This window comes from Oreochromis niloticus, linkage group LG1 (genome assembly GCF_001858045.2).
Source record: "Oreochromis niloticus isolate F11D_XX linkage group LG1, O_niloticus_UMD_NMBU, whole genome shotgun sequence".
Taxonomy (NCBI): Eukaryota; Metazoa; Chordata; class Actinopteri; order Cichliformes; family Cichlidae; genus Oreochromis; species Oreochromis niloticus.
Genome location: NC_031965.2, coordinates 36,255,718 through 36,279,488, shown reverse-complemented (window position 1 = coordinate 36,279,488; position 23,771 = coordinate 36,255,718). Strand labels below are relative to the sequence as shown.

General features: G+C 40.3%; 1 protein-coding gene across 1 annotated transcript in view; it reads right to left on the bottom strand.

Moving 5' to 3' along the window:
• The window catches only part of mmp15b (matrix metallopeptidase 15b), a 36,024-nt gene extending 14,824 nt beyond the window's left edge, over window positions 1-21,200 (bottom strand). Inside the window, exons 1-7 of the mRNA XM_003437581.4 lie at window positions 20,252-21,200; window positions 10,544-10,692; window positions 9,535-9,657; window positions 8,910-9,217; window positions 3,275-3,436; window positions 2,925-3,121; window positions 68-206 (exon numbers count right to left, since the gene is read on the bottom strand). Of these exons, the coding sequence (XP_003437629.1) occupies window positions 68-206; window positions 2,925-3,121; window positions 3,275-3,436; window positions 8,910-9,217; window positions 9,535-9,657; window positions 10,544-10,692; window positions 20,252-20,368 (1,195 nt within the window). The 5' untranslated portion in view covers window positions 20,369-21,200. The remainder of the gene's footprint in view (window positions 1-67; window positions 207-2,924; window positions 3,122-3,274; window positions 3,437-8,909; window positions 9,218-9,534; window positions 9,658-10,543; window positions 10,693-20,251) is intronic.
• Window positions 21,201-23,771: the final 2,571 nt, after the last annotated feature.

Below are 23,771 nucleotides of genomic sequence, written 5' to 3'. Positions count from 1 at the left end.
CATAGTCATCACCTACAGAATAGGAAGCACGCATCCATCAGTATGTGTACCAGTATTTGCTGCTTACCTTTAAAGAAGACGAACCTGCCGTCATGTCTCTCATATGCAGCATCAATGTCGCCAGGGAGACCCCTCCAAAAGTGACCGATTGGCATGGGGTAGTTATCCAGAACCCTGTTTCTACGCACACGCCAGAACCAGCGGCCCTGAGGGGACACAGTACAAAAGTTTGTCTTAGTTTCTTATCTTTTCAGTTAGCTTTAAGAACTTGCTCCTAGCTGAGACTCAAGGAAATACAATCACTGCTAAGTAAATCAATGACAGAAGTGCAGGAGGGGAAGAGCTTCATATCACATCCTTAGCTTTAAAAACAATTCTATTCAGAGAACAAGCAAAAAGATGCAATAATTTTCTCAAGTCATCCATGCAGTCACCCCAGCTGAGGTCACATACACTGTTGCTTTTTTGTCCTCTATGCCAAGCAAACTGAGCTCTGCAGGATAATTAGACCAGAACGTACAATAAACTAACAATAGCAGAACACTAGCAGGCTAATAATAGTCAGTCTCTGCTCTGCTGGTTTTATCATGTTCCCTCACTGCAGTCTCTCTGTTGATCAGTCTGCCATGAGATAGCATTTTAATAAAGAACTGTGGTGTTTGTTCATCACTTCAGCAACAAAAAAAAACAAAGGAAAAGAAAATGCATATTTTTACCCAGTCCCTTAGTGAACATTCATATCTACCGCAAACAAGCAGCAGACAGAGTTTAACCAGCAGCCCCTAGACTAATTCATAACTGGTGAGTCAGTAGCCCTGCTTGTCCTGGATACTATAACAGTAAAATGCTGGGTGCTGCTTCTTTCTGGCAAGCACAGCTAGTTTTGTCCTTCATGCAGGACACACTCGCAGACAGGACGGCGCGGCACAGTACAGAACGGAACACACTGGAGATGTGTTGGTGCGAGGTGAGTGAGACAGAACAGGGCCGAATCCAACTGGATGCTCATCCGTTTGTCTGGTCGGACAGCTCCTTTCCTACTGAATTAACCATATTAGAGCAGATCTCAGTGTGGGAGTTTCATTACTGAGAACTGCTCAGTGTGCTGGCTCTCTTTATGTCGAGAACTTCTGCTGTGAAGTGGACAAAAGAAAGAAACTTTTCCTGAAGAATGACAGCACCTTTTTTCCTTTAATGAACAGGACTCCATAGAGAAAAGAGTGGAACTGGTGTGCTACAAATTACTCCTACTCATTCAGGGAGCAATTTTGTCTGTGCAGAATAATAGCAGAGAAAACCAATGTCATATCATTTATTTGAATTTGGACGAAAGCTGACCAACAGACCAATGTTTCCACACATAAAGCCACACTGTCCTCGGCTAAAAATGAAGAAATAAAGACGACTGTATTATAGTATTATAACCTTGCAATTAACTTCCAGGCCAAGCTGGGGAGGAGTGATAGAGAGAAATGTGAATAAATGATAATTACACCTCAAAATCAACAAACCTTGATATAACCACATGAATAAATCTAACCAGTGAATGTATATTTATTGCTTTTTGTCTGCATTTGCTCTGATCAGGTAATTTCTATTTTTGAAGCTCATTAACTCATTAAATGGTTAATTTTGGACAATGAATAATAATGTCTCATGACATTAATGAAACCCACGAAGACAGACATTAACGTCTGCGATGAAACCCAAGAGCACAGATATAACTGCTTGACCATGTGTAGCATATGTCCAGGCAGTCAGATTTCAGAGTGTGTAATGACTGGTCAATGTCACACACACTTAAGAGTCCAAGACAGGAGCTATTCATAGACTGATCTGAGTATTTGGGGAGGGAGGGGGTTCAGTAGTCTGCTGTGTGGACTACAAAACAAATGAAAGATCCCACAAGCAAGAAATATTCACATCTGTGGGGGTTTTTCAGCTCTGCAAACACCCCAGATCAAGTTTGCTATCTACAGCTGTTTTAAGCCTTAATGCTTCAGTTCAATGTCAGATGTCAAAACAGCAGAGCAACATTTCTGGAGGTGAAACTGAGGCTTCTTTAAAGTAAAGCCTGCATGTCCCCTGCCCCACTCAGTATAATATCTGCAGCTCTCTTCACTAGTCAATGCTATCAACACTGGGCACCTTTTCTGGCCTCTCCCATGGAAACACATAATTACTTATCTTTGCAGAGCTGCACTATGTATAGACCAACGCCAAAGGAAGAAGATCTGAAATACATGGGAGGAAATGGAGCCCTACCTGCTGCTGAAAGTTCAATAAGTTCAATAAATTCAACTGAACACACAGCACCTGCACAATGAAAAAGTGCTGAAAAACCTGATTAAATAATATAAAAATACCCTAAACATATAATAAATAATGAGACAGGAGCTGCAGCCAATAACACGATCAGTTTAAATACTAGCATCTACAAGACAAATCTCATAAAGGTTAAGACTCAGTTAATATCTAACTGCTGCCGCAGCTAATGTTTTGTGTGGGCCCAGAGGCTCTTTAAACACCTGACCAGCCCTCAAACCCTTTTCACTGTTCTCCGTCTCATAAAAGAACACCAGCTCCGTGGTTTTACAATCCACAAGCACCTGATTGAAAACAGACGCCTTGTTGGCTGCGCATACGCCATTTGTCGTAACTCCTTTCTCAGGAAAATAATAACTAATATATTGAAGCGGTAGAGTTGTCATGAAAGCTCCTTTGCTGGAAGATGACTTAATTTCCAAGGAAGGTCATGCTTGGAAATAAACTCATGGTGGCAGAACTTTTCCATGTATTGCTTAATGAAGCGCCCTGAAGCAGCTGTTGTGATCTGGCGTTATATGCATGAAATTGAATTTAATTGAATTTAATGTTCACAACTTTACAAAGACTCTCAATTTCTTAATACTTAAACCATTTACCTTGAAGACAAACATCTCTCCTCGGAGCATAGCAACAGTGTCAAAGTTCCCTTCACAGATATTGGGTCCATAATGATCTGGCCTTTCAGTGGTCCTGGGCCTGTCAGGTTGCCGAGGAGGTGTTTGAGGTGGTCTGGGCTCTGGGCGACGTGGTGCCACTGTAGGCAAGGCCTGGGTGGGACTGCTGTCAGGAGGACCTTCAGGAAGTCACAGACACAATACTTTAAACTGAGGGGATAACTGGTGAAATGGTGCACACTACTAACTTGGTTACAATTTAACATCAAGGATAAGATTTCATGTCTGCATCATTTAAAAGATATGTGTGAGGATTAAAAATAAAATCCTACCATAGATCTGTTGTATCCCCCGCCGGTCATCCTCTGGCAACTGGAAGTTCTCTGTTTCCATCCACTGGTAGAAGGGAGCCATGATGGCTAGAGGATTGTTGGAATGCTCTAAGCCCAGGGCGTGTCCCAGCTCGTGGACTGCTACCAGGAAGAGGTCATTACCTGTATGAATAAGAGATAAGTTAGAATAAAGAAGGGGAGAGGCAAACAAATAAAGGGCTCACAAAAGCTAACTGAGTTCAAGGTGCACTGCAGTACAAAATGCAAGATGGAAACCCCCAACAAAGTAAACCACACCCAGTGCTTGCTTAGTGGGTTCAATCCAGTCTTAAAGTTTCCACAATCTCTATCCCTCAACACAGAGAGACATTTATAGGCAGAGGATTTAACAAATTGGTAACATCAGACACAATAGCCTTTAACATAGAGATTTTAATATTGTGAAGATTTTAGTTCTTGTCATGAAGAACAAAGATGTCTGCATCTTTAGTTTCTTGGATGATGTGGATGTATCAAGATTCTTAAATTCACAGAACGCTCAGTTTGCTTGGGGCGTAGGTGTTGTAGAGTTCAGTCATTGTTAGAGTCATGAAAATGTTGTTATCAAAGGGTAAACACAACACTCTTTACAGAGTTCTGTGTTATAAACCCAGCTCGTCTCCACACTCACTACACTTCAGTGCACCAACTGTGCACACATCCTCCAGGCAGAATGTGTAGTCTCCGCAGCTTTCGCAAGCACATCTGTAACCAAGTGTAATTTTCAACTAGCAGCAAGTTCTGTTGACCCTCCAACATGCAGTGCATCTTCCGAGTAATCCATCCAACTGCAATCCGAGATGGTGGAATTGGAGTTTGTTCGACCACAGGAGACCATGAGAGAATCAAGGAAGCTGAGAGACATCAAGGATAACAACAATAGTGACCTGACCAGCGAAACCACAGCAAAACACAAGAAAGGAAGCACTGTGGTAGGTGATTAACAACTTTCAAACTAAGAGCAAGGGGACTGTCTGATGGTAAACTGTTCACTGTCTTCGATAGATGACAAATCCTAAATAAATCACAAAATATTAAACAATACAGAAACACGGTGGGTCTACAGACATACAGGGATGATCAAAGTTAATGAAAAACTAGGGGATGTATAACTTGGTACAGAATGATGGAAATTACAACATGCATTCATGAGCATCTTACACATACATGACTGAACAACGTATAACAAGTCTACATATCCATAACATTTCAGACAAAATGAATAGGAACGTCTGTTCATTCTTTTCTCCTATTTATGACACAAAAATCTCCTCAGATCTAAAACATTAATCACACACAGGCATGCTAATGACTGCTGATATGAATCTGCATGCATTTCTATCCCTTTTAACCCACCAAGACATCCTGTTATCCACTGCCACTGCAATAATATCACACTATGCATCTGTGACGTAGTGACCACTGCAGACCAACATCCTCTCAGAACAAAAGACTACTTTGAGATTCTTTTTTAAAGAAAATAGAGAGAAACCAGATTTACATTTTTTACATCATATTCCTATAAGTTCATCTCAGAAGCGAAGCCAGCACACAGCTGGGTACTTCCCTCCAGTCAATACCTCTTTGTTGCTTTTCACCCTAGGCTCCGGCCTGAGTGACCTTTGAACTTCCTACCCATTTTGTTCACCCTATAATTGGCCATACAGATTGGTCGGATTGGTGCCAGTGACATCATGCTGTTGGGTGTGCTGGTGATGTCACTGCTGTACGTGGAACAGAAGGGGGGATGCTGTAGATTGCTCATTTTGTGCATCTCCTCATTTCCTCTTTGAAACACACACAGGATACACACAGTTCATCTTGTAATTCCAGAGTCACATGAACGTCCTCACGGCATGCTAAGCGCCAGCTAACACTCGAGGGGAAGAAATAGAAGAGGGTAAGACAGAGTGGTAGAGATAGCTCAGGATGAATGAAGAGAGATAAAGAGCCCTTTGTGAGGTAACTGTGACTACCAGTTTGACAGAGAAAAGCAAGATTGCACTTCAAACGTCTTAGCCTGGTTAAGTTCAGCCAGTGTCTCTACTGCTAATTCACACACATACATTTGACCTATTTCAACTCCCTAAAGCTTTGTTCCCTTGTTTATCATGCCTCACACCTCATTCATCCGCCACAGGGAGACTATCAGTGTAAAACAGGGCAGACTAAAGCAGCACCTAGACAACCAAAATCCACTACCCAAGTTTGCTCTGCCTTTTGCCAGAAACTTACTCATCATCATCAGTCTCATCTGACCACAAAAGCTTCTGACCTTTTAGTGCTACCAGCTTACCACATTTTGTCTGAGCGAAAGGTGTTTGAGTTTCATGGATAACGTGTAAAAGCTGTTTTTGTTTTCCCTGCCAGAAAGCCTGATTAATCACACTGTGCGTCACAAGGCTTACACCAAAACTCTTTAGCCTAGTAAAAGAGCTCTGTCTGAAGCTGAGGTCAAGGAAAGGGAAAGAAAACACCATGATGAGTGGATCAAATGCATTTGTGCTTTTATCGTCAGCTGCTGTCTTTAATTTTTTATGTCCAACTATTGATTGCTAAGCTGTGTTTGTCTGATGCAACTCAAAAGGAGGTCAGAGGTGAGAGCTCATTTTGTTCTGAGGACCCTTCAGCAAAGCATATGCTGACTAAGGCTTTAACGTCACTCTTCAAGTCTCGTTTTTTCTTTCAGCACATCTGCTGCTCTAAGAATAATCTTCTTTCTGGACATTATACAAACAACCCCTGTTATATTGACTAAAAGTCTTCATAAACACCATTTCTTTGTTTCATTGTGTTCATTTGAACTTGTCCTAAAATGGAACCAGACTAACTGCTTTATTATTTCAGCCTTTTTTCAGTCCACTGATTTTAGTTACTACTAACAGCTAATCCACATATTTTTGACCATTTTTTGGAAAGTTGAAACTATTATGACTCAGTTATTTTCTTATGCAAAAATTTCAAATGGTTTATTCATACAGCTATCCATTCAATTGTTAGAGATCTGTATTTTTAATTGTATTTCTAATTTTAACCTGTTATTTAAACTATTTAAACATTATAGTTAATGTATTTCTCCATACCTGTAGCTAACAATTTTGACTGCTAACCATCCAAAATGAACTTCAATTGAAAGTGGAAGAAAATGGGTGGACTACATACATGATATTTAAAAGTTTATAAAATTGAGAAAGAAAATTGTTGCTGTTAAAAATAAATACTTGCAACTTTCAACTGTCACCCCACCAGGCACATACTAGACCAGGGATGGGGAACTCCAGGCCTCAAGGGCAGGTGTCCTGCAGGTTTTAAATATCACCCTGGTTCAACACACCTGAATCAAATGATCAGTTCATTGTCAGGCTTCTGGAGATATTTTAGACATGTTGAGGAGGTCATTTAGCCATTTAAATCAGCTATGCTGGATCAAGGACACGTCTAAAACCTGCAGGACACCAGCCCTTGAGGCCTGGAGTTCCACCACCCCTGTACTAGACCAATCTGCATGACCTCTGTCCTCTGAAAGAGAAGAAGAAAAAAAAAGACAAAGAAAAACTTGCATGTCACACAAAAGGCTACATTTTTGACAAGTCTGACTACTTAGACATGCCAACTAAAGTGAAGACCACATGGAAATTTAGCTGCACTTTGCTTTCAAGCGGTGTAAGTAGCGTGGTGCAACAAAAGGGCCAGTCTCCACATCTCCCAAGTGGAACACACTCCCACTTACAGTGGCATTCCATCCCTGTGATCTGCCCTGCAACACGTCCCACACACAACTGATCACACAGATACAGACTCGTACATGCACACACACACAAAACTTAGCTATGTGTGTCAGCTGGATATGCAGATAGCAGACAGGCCAAAAAAGGCTTTTGTTGAAAAGTAAAGTCCCCATTTAATCAGCAACAGCATTTTTGTCATTCTTCATTTCTGCGTGTAACTAGCTTAGTGCTAGTCACTGTTATTAAGGTTTTTAACTGGTTAACATGGGCTCATCCTACCAAAGGTAGGCCTGAGGGCGTAAATATGAACATAAAATATTTGACTTACTTAAATATGATTGGTCTAATAATTTGTCTTTATAAAGCCAATAACTGCTAGAAGCAGCAGCTACACCCAGACCAAGCTAGAAATGAAGCTTCTTCTCTCATCAACCCAGAATAATTACATTATGGTGACTTATAGAATAGTTTTTCCTCCGGACATAACGCCTGTTTAAGTTGGTCCTTAGTGAATCCTCTAATGAGATCACTTGTTGATACAGTATTATTTTCAAAATCACATAAAAATGGGCAGCACCATCCTGATCTGTTGTGATCATTCAGTATTTCACTAGCTGGGCCCACGTCCTCATTTTAGGTTTGACAGCGTTTTAGTAGGTAAAGGTGAATGCTTTGACATGAATTGAGCTGCGGTTTGGGGAAGTCCTCGAAGGGGACTGGCGATGGCTCCCGGGCCTGGCAGATCCCCGTGCACTAAATAGGAGTGAAGAAGTTAAAGAATAGAGAACAAGGAGGGAGGGAGGGAGGGTGGGGCACATAAACGAGAATGATCAGCTTGCAGAACTGGGGGAACCTATATAGATGACAACCGGAAGGAGCGTGTTTGGAGGCGTGGTCCTGCTCCTGAAATTCCGATACATAATCTCCAAACAAATAACTAAGACAGAATGGGTAAATATACTTAGTAGCTTTTTAGAGTGAGTAATAATTGATTTTAAAGCTCGGGAGGTCACCTCAGGGTCTTCTCAGGTATGAGGAAGTTAAAATTCAACCTTTTTTGTATGGGTTTTTAAATAAAAGACAATATACTCCTTCCAAGTAAACATACTAGTACTGGCTCAAATTTAACAGTGAGGCAAATTATGAGCTTTTGATTCAGTGAGAGAACATTTTCCAGATGAGTTTACCAATGTGAAACCCACAAGGCTACATGACTAAAAACATTGATAATCCAAGTTCAGTTATGAACAGTTTTTACTTTTTAAGGCCTTTTAATAGTAAATGTGTTTTTAAGACATTTTGAGCATTTATTTTAGAATTCTAAGGATTTTTGTTTTTAGGGGGGATTCATGGCTATGGCTAAAGTCAGGAGAAAGATGTTAACATTATCACTTGGGGTATATTTCAAATTTATAAGGGGGTACACTGGGATAAAGACTGAGAGATGTCACAGGGAGTCCACTTTTAAAGGTAAGTGGAGCAGCTGAGCCTGACAAATGAGAGATGATGTAACTGGCTGAGCCTTGCCAACTCCAGTTAGCTGTGGGGGAAATCCACGGGGACAGCTGTTATATAGATCCATTACAACCGGCACAACATGACACGACCAGTGCTGAAAACTGCTCATCAGCTGGGCCCCCACAAAAACGCCTCAATCATCCAGTTCTACAAAGAATTTAACCAAATAACACACTGTTGATATCCAAACCCTTAAGACAAAAGCCACAAAACAACAATCTGTCTCTTGGCAATAAAACATTCTCCTATATTATCAGCTAAGACGATTTAAATTTTTCTATTTAAAAAAAACTCTTATCTTAAAAAAATAATAAAATCCATAATGTAACAGATTGAAAGGAATGTTTTACCTTGTACATTATGGTTCCCTATGGTCCATGGTTCATCAGAGTCAAAATGCGTGTCTCCACCCATTCCAGGTCCAGGGAAGTAGGCGTGAGCCAGAAAGCCCCCCTCCCCATCAAAAGGAGAGCTGTCTCCATGAAAACCTGAAGCGAAGAAGATCATGATGTCGGGCTCCTTACGGCGTCCATATTTGATGTCCTGGTAGGGGATTTCGTCAAAGCTCAGTGGGGTGATCCTCTCCCAGACTTTGAAGGCCCGCCTGATGGCCTCAAACGAGTTATACTCTCCAATTTTTGGAGTGTAGTTCTGAATACTATGGGGAAAGAGAGAGAAATAGAAAAAGGCCAGTGGCCAATATAAGTTTGAGGTAAAATGTATTAAGCATTAATGTTTTTCATTTATATGCTGTTAGAAATTGTCAGTGTCTGGCAAGAAGAAGATGAGAGCAAACATCTTCAGATGAGGCAAGTTTGAGTTCTAGCACATTGCAGCAAATGTATACTTAATACAAAAAACATAAAAAGCAACACATAAAAGCCGACTTTATTCAAGCCTCAAACAGACAGAGATTACATTCACTTCCTCTCTGTACTGTACATTTGTGGCAGGTCTGCTCATCTTTGTTGTTACCTGTAAGTGAGGTGCTTTTTGTTCCATTTATGTCCAGTGAGGGCATAACGTTTCCGCCGAACGTTGGTTTTGATCTGGCCTCCAAACTTGTCAGGCACACCGCAGCGGGGTCTCTTCATAGCACTGTTGAGATGAAAGAAGAGGTGCGCGTGTGTGTGTGTGTTTATGTTGAGAGGATGAAGCAACCAAGAGAAGAGATGAAGGGGAGCATTACATTATGTCATGGTTCTGGGCCGGTGACCCAGTGTTTTTGATTTTGTACTCTTATTTTTGATATTATGAATTATGACAGTTTGTTTTGGTTTCCCAAGTGTTCATTCTGTGCTCCCTGTTTTCCGTCGTCCCTGCCTGTGTATCCCCTCTAGTGTGGTCAGGTCCCTGTGTTAAGCCCGCGTCTCGGAGTCTGTGTGTGTGTGTGTGTGTGTGTGTGTGTTTCCTGTTTTATATTGAAGGTCCGTGTCTTATGTGAATGTGTCCTGCTTTGCTTCCTTGTCTCGTCAGTCCTGATTTCTCCCAGCTGTGCCCTCCTTCTGTGTCTCGTTCCCCTCGTTACTTCCAGTGTATTTAAACCCTGTGTTTCCCTGAGTCAGTGTCGCGTCGTCCCTCAAGCTGTGTGTTTCCTTGTGTGCCTCCCCGTCAAATGTAAGTTTATATTTCCCAGTTTAGTTTTGTATGCTTTCCCCTGCCAGCAAATAAAGCTGAGTTTTGAGTTCATCCTTCAAGTCTGAGTGTCTGCACCTTGGGTCCTACTCCTGCCTGCCACACAGCGTTTCATGACACATTAAACCTTTTGGTTCTGCTATATTTTCGTGAGCAGTTTGTCTCAAGCAGCTGTCTATTCTTTCACACTGCAGAGGATTTTTTTTACCAGCATTCTGGGACAAATCAATCAATAAAAGATTCAAATGGACTGTTTAGTTAAAATTTGTGACTCGTGTTTACTGCCAGTTTACTTGGGCCTCATTAATGGATATAATGTACTAAAACGCAACAGTTAAGTCATGCTGACCTTAGGGTTTGAGCGTCAATCTGTCCAGTGACCTCCAAACCGTAGAATCGCTGCATGTCGCAGATAGCGTCGGACAGGATCTGAGCCGATCGCATGGTCGACATCTGTCTGCTAGCCTGGGGCAGGTAACCGTACATCCTCAGCCATGCCTATAGACAACGTAAAAAAAATGTATCATCCGAAGCAAGCTTACTTGAAGATAAGCTCATTAGGAAGAACTAAATATTATCATAAGACCAAATATAAAAATAGCATACTTTTCATTTTAACAGCTTAGTCTACACAGACGAGCCTGTGGAACAAGAGACTTTTGACTTATAAGAAGAACACAGCAACAGCTGTTTTATAAGCATATTAGCAGTTAAAGCACTGAAGAGCTAAAAACCATAAAGTTTGTCTTCTACTTGGCTTATGTAACATGTTGACATGACAGAGACTTGCCTTGATTTTTGTGGGAAAACTGCTCATGATTATTATTTCTGCAAGTGTACAATCCTGGTTTCCCACCAAGCCTGACCCGCCATATTTTTGGTTAAGTGTGTTAATGTATTTTCTGAGATTACTTTTCCTGTTTCTGTGCATAAAAATGTCTCAAAGGCATATGTTATGACCTCATACTGTTTTACCTGTTCACATGATAACGGTCCACTTATGTCAACTATTCAAAGTAGGTTAAACCCATTCATCACTGTATGTAAACAGGGTTAAATGTGACTAAGTGTGCTTGTGTAGTCCATGCTGTAAGTTGGTAATACACTCCCCTGTGTGTCTCTGTTTCTCTCTAGCTGCTGCAGCTGCCTGATCTAATAACTTTTACCGTGTAAACTCTGCCTCTTAAAAAAAGTAAACTGCTCTTTCAAAATGTATTCTGCTGTGAGTTGTGCTGTATTTAATGCCTGGTATACAAACTGAAGATGGTAGAAAACTTAGCGAGGCCTTCAGCGTCTGATGTATTAGGGGAGCATGAGCCCAGTAGTGTGGAGGGTGGGGGTTAATGACAGACTTGAGGGAGAAAACATGATACTTGTCTCAATCATAGATGACGCAAAGACTATTCCACCTGTTATGTAGAAACCCAATATCACAGGCGTTTGTGCACACACACTCACACATACAAACATGCACACACGCACACACACTCACACATACAAACATGCACACACTCACACGCACACACGCACACACACTCACACATACAAACATGCACACACGCACACACACTCACACATACAAACATGCACACACGCACACACACTCACACATACAAACATGCACACACACACACACACACACAGAAAAAACCCCTCCATATTGGGGTAGTCTGTGATACTGACACTCATACACATAGTCACATTCCCAGTGGTAGTTCAGGGATTTGTTACCGTGTGTGTGTGTGTGTGTGCATGTTTGGTCACGCATGTGCTATAGCTGTGTCTCTGTTTTCAGCTCTCAAGCTCTCACACCCATCTTTCACAATGCAAAATGCTACCCAATAAAGGCCTTATTTACTTACCCACTCCTTCAGAGGAATCAACTGACTCGTCCTTTTGAATGTTTTCTTTTTGTCTCACACGCATCTTATAACCCTGATAGGCTCGCGACCCCTCCCCCTGCAGCCTGAGCTGGATAAGTGGAAGAAAACCAAATGATGGATGAATGGATGGATGGTAATAAACAAGCCAAAAGGGCAAATGCTACTACTCCACAGTGGAGAAAACAAGAAATACTTTGCCTGCTTGTGTTCTTCTATGATTAGATGTGATGAACTACCATAAAGGGAACATAACGCCTGACTGATTAATCACTCCAGGTTCTCATGGCATTTCATGAGCTCAATTAAGGTAGTGAATGACTCCTGTCACCCTTTGACTTATGGTGTTTGTTGAATCAGCAACTCCTTTCTATTTACCTGAAGCCAACAGGTTTGTTTCATTACAAAAACAAAAATGTATTGGTGCTTCACCAACGTTATACAGCTGCAGATCATTTAGAAAACTCATCTTCCAAAGAAAGATTATCTTTGTAGTAAAAGACAGAGTTTATTTCCCCAAAGCCTCACAAGCTCCAGTATTTCTGTGCTTGGTCTGGGTCTTTCAAATGAAAAGGTTCCCAGTGAAAACACAAGTAACACAAAGGTAAAGTACAGTGAAGCAAACAGATCATTATACACCACCTGAGAGCTTTGTATTTACACCGCGGTCTATTCAATGACCAGCTGAAGTCCAAGCATGAAAAACCAAAGCATTTCAGCTCTAAGCCAGTGGAGAACTTTGCGCAAGGAGCTTCTTCATTCACCACCTTACAGGTTTTAACCAAAGGTTCTGTGATCTAATACTTGCCATTTACACACTGATAACATTGTTTTTGGTTTGCAACGGTAAGAAAACCTCAGAACAAAAGCTTTTTTCTGGCAGTAGAGTCATTTGTTAGCACTGTGATTAAGTGTGCATATGTGTGCGTCCGTGTTTTAGAGCAGAAAGAAGTGTGTAGAGGTCAACTGGATGTGACCGTGACCCACCGCTGCCTTAAGATAAGGAAGTTGCAAACACACACGTACAAACTAACGTACACTTCCTGAAAGACTTATCTAAGGACTCTCTCTCTCTCTTACAAAGTCAAGGCAAAGAAAACAGGTGGTGCTGTTGAAAAGGCACTCTTTTCCTTTCAAATAACTTTAGCATGCATGTTTTTACTATTTAACAAAGATCGACACTTCTGTTATACTTTCTACAGCTGCAGTTACTCAAAGATCTGAGAAAATGTTGTCATTAGAGATCGCACACCAGGCTGCATGTAGAGTTTCACTTCTTATTTTTTAAATGTTAAATGTCAAAAACACATCACCCAAATGACAGAGAATCTGTAAAAAGAATTACTGATTTTCACTTCAGCAAATGCTCTTCACATTTCCTACTGTCCATCAAAGGAAACCAAGCACTTTGCAACACTGTAATAGAGCAAGCAAGGGACAATTGACCACAGCAGACACAGAGGAAGGAGCAGTGGGAGAGAAATATCGATTTCTATCTGAATTCCAATAAAAGCACACACACACACACACACACACACACACACACACACAAACACAGTGGGTGAGCCGAGAAAGAGTGAGACCCTGAGTTTATTTCCCTCTATGCAGTTTATACCAGTGAGAAGACTGAGTCACCATTAACATCACATACAGTGCTGTGAAAAAGTATTTGCTGCTTTCCTGCTTTCTTAGTTTTTTTGCTTGTGTCATTTAACTGGGATAAATATGCAAAAAATTAAGAATCCAGGAAGGGGCAGATATTTTTTCACAGCACTGTATATCACAGGACAGTTTACCATATCTATGCTGCCTAAGCCCAGCCAGATTTAACTGAGGCTGCCCACTGACTGCACAATACACTGATAGAAACTCTGGAATGCAAAGAAAAGTCTGCCTTCCAAAGAATCTTTTGTCATGTCAGCCACTTGCTCATCTCCTCTGTGATCAGCATCTCCACATGGTTGCTGTAATATTACCTGATAAACACAGGAATTGCCTTCATGTACACATTTGTACACACTTTATGTTTGGTGCTTTTGTGGCAGGCGTCTGCTGTTGTCTCTACACGTGTTTTCTCTGTCCCATTGCTTTTAAATCTATGTATATTTACAACAGGCTGTTGTCAGGTACAAGGGCAGAGTTTCAGTGCTATTAGGAAGACGTATGGGGGCTTATGAACCCTCACCTCCATCGTCTAAAGTAGTAAAGTACTTCTGCCTGGCTGCTCACTTTCCCTCGTCAGCTGAGCTGAATACAAAACAACGTAAGGAATAGGAGAGGCTTGTGTGTGTATGGGTGTGTGTGCACGCTGGGCCTCGTCTATTAAATGGTCTTTCAAAGAGTCCTTGAGCTTACCTGCCAAAACCAGACCCAGCAATATACAGAGAGTTGTAAAACCTGGCAGTGTGTGTGTGTGTGTGTGTAAGTGAGAGAGCATTTGTGTGTGTCCACCACAATGTCAGCCAAGATACTAACAGCTTTTATTCCGAGGCTTGGTCTGCTGCCATTTTTTACCTCCTGACGTCCTACCAAGAGGATGGATAAGTAAATGAGAAGTGAGAGAGAAAGTGAGACCGACAGAGGAGGAGGAAGCAGAAGAGAGTTGTATTTGTTTAATTTGGAGGGATCAGAAATGCAAGCAAGTCATGTGGGCTTTCCTTTGTCACCTGCTGGTTTATTTTAACAAGTTAATTTCAACAAAATGATAATGAGATGCACTACAAACTGGATGCTTAGTTTGTTCACACACTTCTCCAAAACCTTTTACAGCAGTGCAGTTTATCAGTGGGGGTTCATTTAACACATAATGGAAATAAGTTATGTGATTTAAAAAGAAAAATTATGAAAATCTAACCATAATATTAGTCTTATCACAGCTGCCTATAATGACCTTAAACTAACTACCGTTGGCTCAATGCTCAATAACTAGCTAGTTAATATGAACTAATTCATTCTCACCTATGATGTAACAATTAAGAATGTCTTGTCTTGTCATCAGCGTTCTTTCATCCAGATCAAAAACACATTGTTTGCAAAATCCAAGGTACAAACTGAAATTGTCAACCAAAAATCAAGGTACGAGCCACACTCTGAGTTTACATCCAGACATGTAACTGTAATTTTTAAAATATTTCATGCTTCAGAAGTTAGGGGCTAGATTCAGCCCAAGACGTATCTCAACAGCATCTCAAAAGCTGAGGTCTGACAGAAGCTGTTGTGGCGTCGGTGTGGATTCAGCAGTCAACTCGTAAGACCTGGATTTCATCAAGACTTCTCTGTTTCTCTCTTTTTGTGAGTTGATCTAAACACTTGTGGTTTGAAACAGATGAAAAACTGAGAAGCTTGTGCTGCAGTTCAAAGGAGTGTCCAGTGCTGAACAGCATGTTAGAAGACCTACCCGCTGTTCACATGACAAATATGAACAGCAATAAAAAGTAGAGTAATCCACAATGGAGTCAATCATGCAATGATCTGATGTTTAGCACTTTTACCTCAAAGCAATAAAGTTCTGAGTTCAAAAACAGGAGCATGCAAACTGTGTACAAGTTTGGTTTCTCTCACCATTGAAACACATGATAGGTAAACCCTGATTACAGTATTTTAGCCTACAACAATCCACAGTTGTGTCAATGTTTCTGACACTTCTTGTAGAAAACAGCACAGAATTAACAGCTGTTGTAGCGTTTACCATATTCAAAGACACGCAAACACAAAAACACATATACACAAGAGCACAATGTCCCTAATGCACGATGAGAAATATCATTCCCCTTCCATCACTTCCAAACCGTCACTGTAGTATATATGTGTGAATATGATAGTCAATCACGAGGAAGAGGAGGGACAGTGTGCAGAACCTGAAGAGATGGACGTTTGCAGATTGGATGGCTGCAAAGAGAATAGCAGTCTACTTGTGTTCTGCAATAAGTCACCTATTACCCCCTCCTCTTACCACTCTCACTGTTTCAGCAACAAATTGCTGCTGAACACATTTTGCATTCTCTCTATAAACCAAGCTTTTCTTATCATGTCCATGTCTGCACTCCCTCATCCGCTCTCTCTCCCTCTTATTCAAAACTTTTCTCTCACAGTTCCCTCTCCTCAGACAAGAGGGTCCATTGTATTTCCTGACATGCCCTGGAGTCCCAGGCCCGCCATGCATGCGCACAGTGTGTGTGTGTGTGTGTCCCAGTTAGAGAACAGCTGTCACATTCAGCCATCACATGCCGCACAGCTGAGACAGAGCGCTACCTTCCCCGTCAACTCCCTCCATCTTTGTCCCTCCTTCCCTCTTTCATAAACAAATCTATCAGATCTCTCTCCGTGTTTCCCTTTTGTTAATCAAAATATCTCAGATTCTTGTCACACACACTAATAATCCCTCTCTTTTTCCTCTTTTCTTTTAACCTCCCACTTCATCCTTTTTGTCCAGACAGAGTAGGAGTTGAGATTTCAGGTCGCATTCTAAAACACAGCCTGAAGACTGGATCAGACTTCCACACAGAGTACTTCAATATGTGTATAAGTTTCAAAACAGGTATTTAATTTAATTTTAACACAATACAACACAGCTTCTTTGAAACAAACCAAAATATATATTACTTCATTTTGTATGTTGATTATGTTGCACAATTTACACTCATTTCTTCTTTATTAGCCCCTTTATGTTATTACTACTGAAATTCAAGCATATTTTCCACTCACACATTGAAAATACCAAAACATAAATCTATAGTGAGCGATGGCGAATGTTCTTAGACTTCATTTATTCAGTGTGTCTATCCGAGCCTTCACTAAAGCAAGGTCTTGTCTCCCATTAAATTGTGTTAAAGATTAGCTGAGTCAACAACAAACAATAGCTCTTCTTCTAAGGTTGTCAAGTAACATATACTGTAATCTGAGAGTCTCCATTCTGCAAGATTTACTGGACAATTTCTGATTTTCAGATTAAGCGATCAGTTTTTGTGTTGCTGCAAAACACTAAGATTATCCTAGCTGGTCAAGTGGAAGAATTGATGCTACAGGTGCTTATTATAATTTACTTTAAGGCAGCATTTGTACATTTGCAAAATGAATCATAGCACTTGTGGCATAGCACAAGAATTGTCACCATGTTTTCTGCATACTGACTTTACTTGGGTGGGCAAAGCCAATTAAAGGGTGGAATATTTTTTTTAGCCATCTGAGAAAACAGTATGATTACGTAAGTAATGGGTAATCTCCTAATTCTTGACAGCAGAACCACCAGGTCACATTTGTGGTGATCATCAGTGACATTTCTTTGCCTATCAAGAGAGACTCTGTTAGAGAAACTCCAGTTTCACTGTTGTGGGCAGCAGCAGGTGACAATATTCTTTGTTCTGCTCTGAAGCTCAGTTGGGCTCACAGACTGTACATAAAGGATGGATCTAGCCACCAACACTTACTGGATAATAAATGTGCATTGTGAAATCTCAACCTACCTTTATGAATCATCATCAGTTTAGATTTTAGAAAGCAGAGGTCACAAGTTCAGGGAGGATCTTTGGAACCAAGGAACACGGCCTAATCCTTCTTTCTGGTGCCAACAGGCACCAAAATGTACATATTAACTTCCTGTTGTTTTCGCTATTATTCAAAACTGCCAACTGAGATGATCACCTCATCATTAAAGTGTTTACTGAGGCCCTGTTGGCCACTACAAAGAATACAAGTTGCGTTTCAGACCAGAAACCTCCACCTTTCATACATCGCCCTTTACAGGTACACTATAACCACACTAACCTGCAGCAGGTGGATAACTAGAGCCACTGCTACAAGCTTACTGAGCAGTACAAGGATTGTCACCATCTGGCAGAGATGAAGAGAAGCTCACTGATGAAGCAGCTAATTATTGCTCCATTTTTTTGAAATCACAAAGTGTATACGTATATATAAATATAGTGTCATTCTTCAGTACCTGCTGCACTCCACAAATAAAATCTAATTTTCTGGAAAACATTTTCTGTTTACCATATTCGCTGTTATTACATCAAATTTCTTTACTGATATGTTCACTGTTTTAGTATTTTTTTTATTCATATAATTCTAATTGTCTACATATTACACTAAAACTCATCAACTTCAAAAGTGCAGTTATTTGAGTTATGCCCAAGAAAGCTGTGTAATATATATGTATATATATTTTAATGGTTACCCTAGAAATGCTTGGAGGGTAACAGTACTTGTCTGTGCCCTGATTTTCATACATATTAAGTTTTTCTGAGCCATGTTTTTTTTTTTTTTTTGTAATATCCTTAGTTGGAAGCGGTCAAGCATTTCTCCAGATACTCAAACTGTATGTGCCTCAACAAATTAGAAAAGCACAGTTCCCAGGATGCAGCGAGCACTGACCTCTGCATGTATGGAGAACTCCTAAGGTTAAACTGACAACAGGGGTTCAGTTGTTACAAACACACATGCACATTTAGCAACGAGTGGCTGGAAATTTCTCATCAGTCCACACAATGTGGAAACTCTTTGTCTGTGCATTAGCACACACCTGCACATACACAGATACACACACATTCACCACAACTATGTTAACAGCCCATCAGGGGTTGTAAACTGACTGACAACCAGACAGCAACCCCCCCACACCAAGGTCAGTGAGTTTGGTAATGCAAGCTCACCTCTAATGATTGGGAGGTCTCAGTGTCTGTCAGTCTGTCTCTCTCTCTTTGTCAAGCTACACACAAAAGAAACTCCAGCACTGATCAACTTTTTGTCAACTCTTGTCTGTTTTTGTCTCTCAAAACAAACAAGTGTGATGGATGAACTGCTGGACTGGTGAAGTAAGAGTGCAAGAAGCACTGGTTCAAGTTCCAACTTGATACTCTGGCATTTACTGACACACCTAAGTACACATGGAATAAATGTGTACCACTGGTTTTACTGGTTACAAGGAAGCAAAACCTACAAAAAAAGAAATAGCCAGTGGATATTTGAGAAATGAGCTGGCTTCCAAAACAATTTATGAAACTTCGGCTCTTCAGGTAATGATTAGTCACAAAGCATCTTTGCATGTGTGTACTTAAGATTAACCATTTACTTAAGTTAACTGGCAGCACTCCTACATTCAGGCATAGCGCTCATTAAAGGAGGACAACAAGACCAGAAAAACTACAATATATACATTTACTAAAATATGCATAATTTCTGAGTCATCAGTTGCCCAGCACTGTGTGCACTCCAACAGGTGGATAACAATGGAGGATGTCCAATACTAGGACATTTTTTTTCACAAAAAGTCTAAAAACATTATTTGTGAGAAAGTTTTTATTAGAGCTTAGAAATATTATTGCCAAGTGTTGCTGTTGCCAACCAGCCTTCACACAGATATATGCAGATATATGTGATGTGTGCTTAATGGGAAGAAAGTTTTAAATGTGTACAGAAACATGTATGTGCTATCAAAAGTCTACAGTGTGTATATATAATTAACAGGTGACACATGCGCAAGTAAGCAGGTGACTCCCCCAAACCTGATAACAGACATAATAGTGGCTTGTTGCACTCTTGACTCTCACATCTGCACCCAGGCAAACAGAAAAAAGAGCACAAATGGAAACCATGTCTTAATCTGTGTTAACTCAGTAGGGATAACATTAAATGAAAGAAATAAACGATATATTTTCATTTGAAAGCGAAACAAAATTATGTTCCAATATATCACTCCAGCATTACATTATCACCGGGTGTGCTAGAGTTTTCAAACTGTGAAAAATGCAGAAATACGTGTATTAAAAAGAGGGGAAAAGACAAATTAAGTGTCTGATGCACACTTGCTGGAGAGGGACCTCCAAATGTTCCACTTAAGGTGTTCCCTCGAAATACTCATACAAAACCTACATCATCGTGTAATAGGAGGAAAACAGATCGTGTGCTCTGCCTTATTTTTGATAGGCATGGACATATTGCGCTTCCAAGGGTAACTATCAAGTCAGTACGCCGTTAAACAGATGACTAACATTTAGCACAACTGTGGTTAATTTAATTAACGTGACATTATAGAAATCTACACCCAAGTAAAGCAGAACTCTTCCTGGCAAAGCAGTGGAGAATCCCTGCTTTTTGTTGACTGCTTTAAATAAAGCATTTCGATCATTTGCGATGCCTAAAGGCGCCCAAAGCCTCTCACATCTTCTGTGCCGTCTTACCTCTGTGTTAAACGCGCTCTCTTCCGCTGCACGCGCTCCTACAGCGCACAGCCAAAGCGCGAGGAGGGTGCGTCTCCAGAGCAACCAGAAGCAGCTGTCCCGCGAGCTAGTGGCCATGGTGCGGGCTCGAGGGGAGCTCCTTCGTTGTAGTTCGATCCCAAGGGTTCAAAAAGATCTCTCAGTCGTGTTTTACTCGCTGGTTTGTGCCGTAAAAACAACCCAAACTTTAGTAAACTAGTCCCTACAGTCTGCAGCAATCTTCAAGAGCGCATCTGCGAACTACCGAAGAGCTCCATCCCTGATACAGTTAAAAGTAAGCAAAATGTTCCCGTGAGTGCACACAGCTTCACTCCTCCAAGTTTTTTACACCGCTGGCAGCGAGTGTCACCTTCCTTCGCGGACTGAGCTCTTATCAGAAGCGGGAGTTGCCCACGAGAGCCCACGCCTCATTTAATTTAAATCAAAGTCGCTCCTTAATTAGTAACCTCCAACGTGCACTTCAAAAAAAGAACCAGCAATGACCACTCTCAAGAAACTGTGTTTACCACAGGAAAGCTTGACATTAATTTTACTGCGAACATGTCCGGATCCGGTGAGCTAATAACCGCGTCTCGTGATAATAATGCCCAAAATAGTGCAGCTGAATTTAACCAGAGCAGCAAAGTTGCAAAGTCCAAAGTTCAGCACACTTGACCGATTCCTTCAGCAGCAGCTGCAAGAAATAAACAGTCGAATATGAATGTTTCAGATCGGGACCTGTCCTTTAAAAACACATATAAGACGGTTTCTTTGCCCTTTAAATATCCAGTTTTCCCTTTTCTCGGAGGAAATGTTCTCGGGAGCCCGGTACTTTGTTAGTTGCTCTCAGTCCTGTCCTGAAACGGGTCCCGTGTTGTCACCCTCCGGGACCGGGACGGACAATGGTCCTCAGATCCTGCTGTTACTGCACCTGGATCACGCTAACGGCGTTTTCCTGCCGTGCTTTTCAAAATAAACGCATAGTAGCTTGCCTGTGGGGAGGGGTCTGTAAACGAGGATGCAAAACTTAAATTCTCCCATTTTTCTCATTTATTTTCATATTAATATTTCATCTTAACCACCAAAAGGAATATTAAGCAGCAAACGAATTAACTCATTTTTTGGCTTATCCAAAAATGGCACAAATAGCACACATTAATTAACATGAGATCTTGGGTCCGTTGTAAAAATACAGAATTCAGTCTAAGGCACTCTGATGGTATTTAGAGAAAGAGTGACAACTATCTACTGCTGAGTAAGGACATACTTTTTTAAGGTGCACTTATTTGATAAATTTGATAAACATTTGATATAGGCATCAAGGGGAAATGTAGCCTACCTCCTAACTCCACGATTTTCTATTAATGACGATTATTTTGAAGGCAACACATTTCCGGTATTAGCTTATCTGACCTAAAATTGACGCTCTTATTAGTCGGACTGATGTGGTTTTCCACGAAAAACGAGATAATCGACTACATTAGACACACAAACACATACATACTCTCTAGTAATTATAAGATATGCGACGTAAAACACTCATAAGGTGACTATAAACTTCTAAAAACTCAGTCATCAATCAATGTGACATCATTGTTATTGTAAGTTCCGTTCAGTAACAGTACTTGAATATAATTCCACAGAATTTCTGCTATTGTTAAAAGTTAACAAAAAAAGAACAAACTTTGTTTTGTTTAGAAACTAAAAAGGTGACTGATAAGCTGTCAAGATGGACTCAGGTGAGATGAAAGCACCTGTCATCAGTCAGAGAGGTTGCTTAGACAGAGATGTCCCTATCAATGGATCCAATCTAGGACAAGAGGAAACACCTCCCTGCTGAATGTCTCCGGTTAAACATATAAACACTTTAACCACTTCTAAATACAAACATAAGGGTTTATAGGGTCTTGATTTTTTTAAGAATATGTCATTTATGCAGTGCTTGATATTGCAGGATAGTGCAGCAAAACAGCTGAGTGAACTTTTAGCTAGAGGTCTTTACATGGGAAGAGGTAATGTTTTCAGACACTTTGCACAATGTTTGTAAAGGATTATTTCCTCAGAATTTGAACGTCAGCCCATACAAATCAGCACATAGTAAATTCAAGTTGACTCTTGCAAACACTTTTTACTGTAAGCTATGTTGAGAGTATTTACAGTTGTGGTCATAAGTACATACACTCATCATGGGCATGAGTGGTAATTAGGGGCTTTGCATGATTTCTTTGACCTTATACATTAGTTAATACACTCATAAATTAAAAAGAAATATTAATTCCACACTGTAAAAATCACACAAGTAAAAGTCATGTAATTGATACACTGAGATAAAAAAAAACGTGACTACATTATTGTTGTTGTTGTTTGTGAATTTAAATTGGAGCAGTTCCACTCAGGAGAGTTTCATCATTCAAAATCTAAAAAAAAAGCACAAGTACTTCAAATTTGTTAAATGAACACAGTATTTGAAAAAAGTTACTCTGTTAGACTTAAGTGCTTTATTTAAGTTTTGAGAAAAGTTCTAAAAAGTGCTAAAAAAAAAATGCTAAAAATTTTCATCCAGCTTGGTGAAAATTTAAAGAAACATAAGCAGAAGATGCAAAAAAGAATTTTGCATCTTGGGAATATCCACGTTATTATTATTGTCTGTAGCTCCCTTTTCTGATTTCACTAATAGAAAATTTGCGTTGTCACAGCTTTTGTGTTTGTTTGTTTGTTTGTTTTGATGAACACCTGCTCTGTGTGAGTCATGGTTCACTGCTCTTTCTTTCTCCAGGTGAGCAGCCATTACATACTGCTTACATTACAGACTGAAGGTGAGCTATGCTATGTTCACATCAACTAACCAAACACACAAAAATCCAAATTTTTGGGACACGGGCAGCATTTGTCTCCCAACAAGAAAACCGAAACACTCAAAACACAATGGTTTATAAAGGCATTGATAGCACTGCAATATATACTAATAGTGTTTTGGATATACATTATTTTGTGCTATGCTTTTGTATAGATTACAGAAATTTATCAGAAACACTGTAGTGTGTCATTCTGTTATTCTATTTACTGTATTCCAGTAATAAAAACAGGTTATATGTCATTATATATGTACTATACATGCAGTTTTAAGACCTGAATGTACACAGTGTACATGTAAAATTTAAAATGTAGAAAGAGTCTAGTGTACTCAATATGATCACATTTTTCCCACTGTAGTGTTTTTCATTGTCTCTATACCGTGAGGGCCAGAATGGACACCTGCATGATGAGCCAGTAAACCTGCCAACAGACAGACATGAAGTGCCACAAATACACAAATATATAGATGTTGTATAAATCTACATTAGACTTGAGTTGGTGGCTTTAATTCAAGTTCATATGATAACAATACCAGGTTCATACATCTCTCACCACAACCTTGTCTCTGGCCTGGCATCAGACTCAGGAACTTTGTTTTCATACCAGAAAAGTAACACAATGAAAAAATTAAAAAAAATGTGTTAAT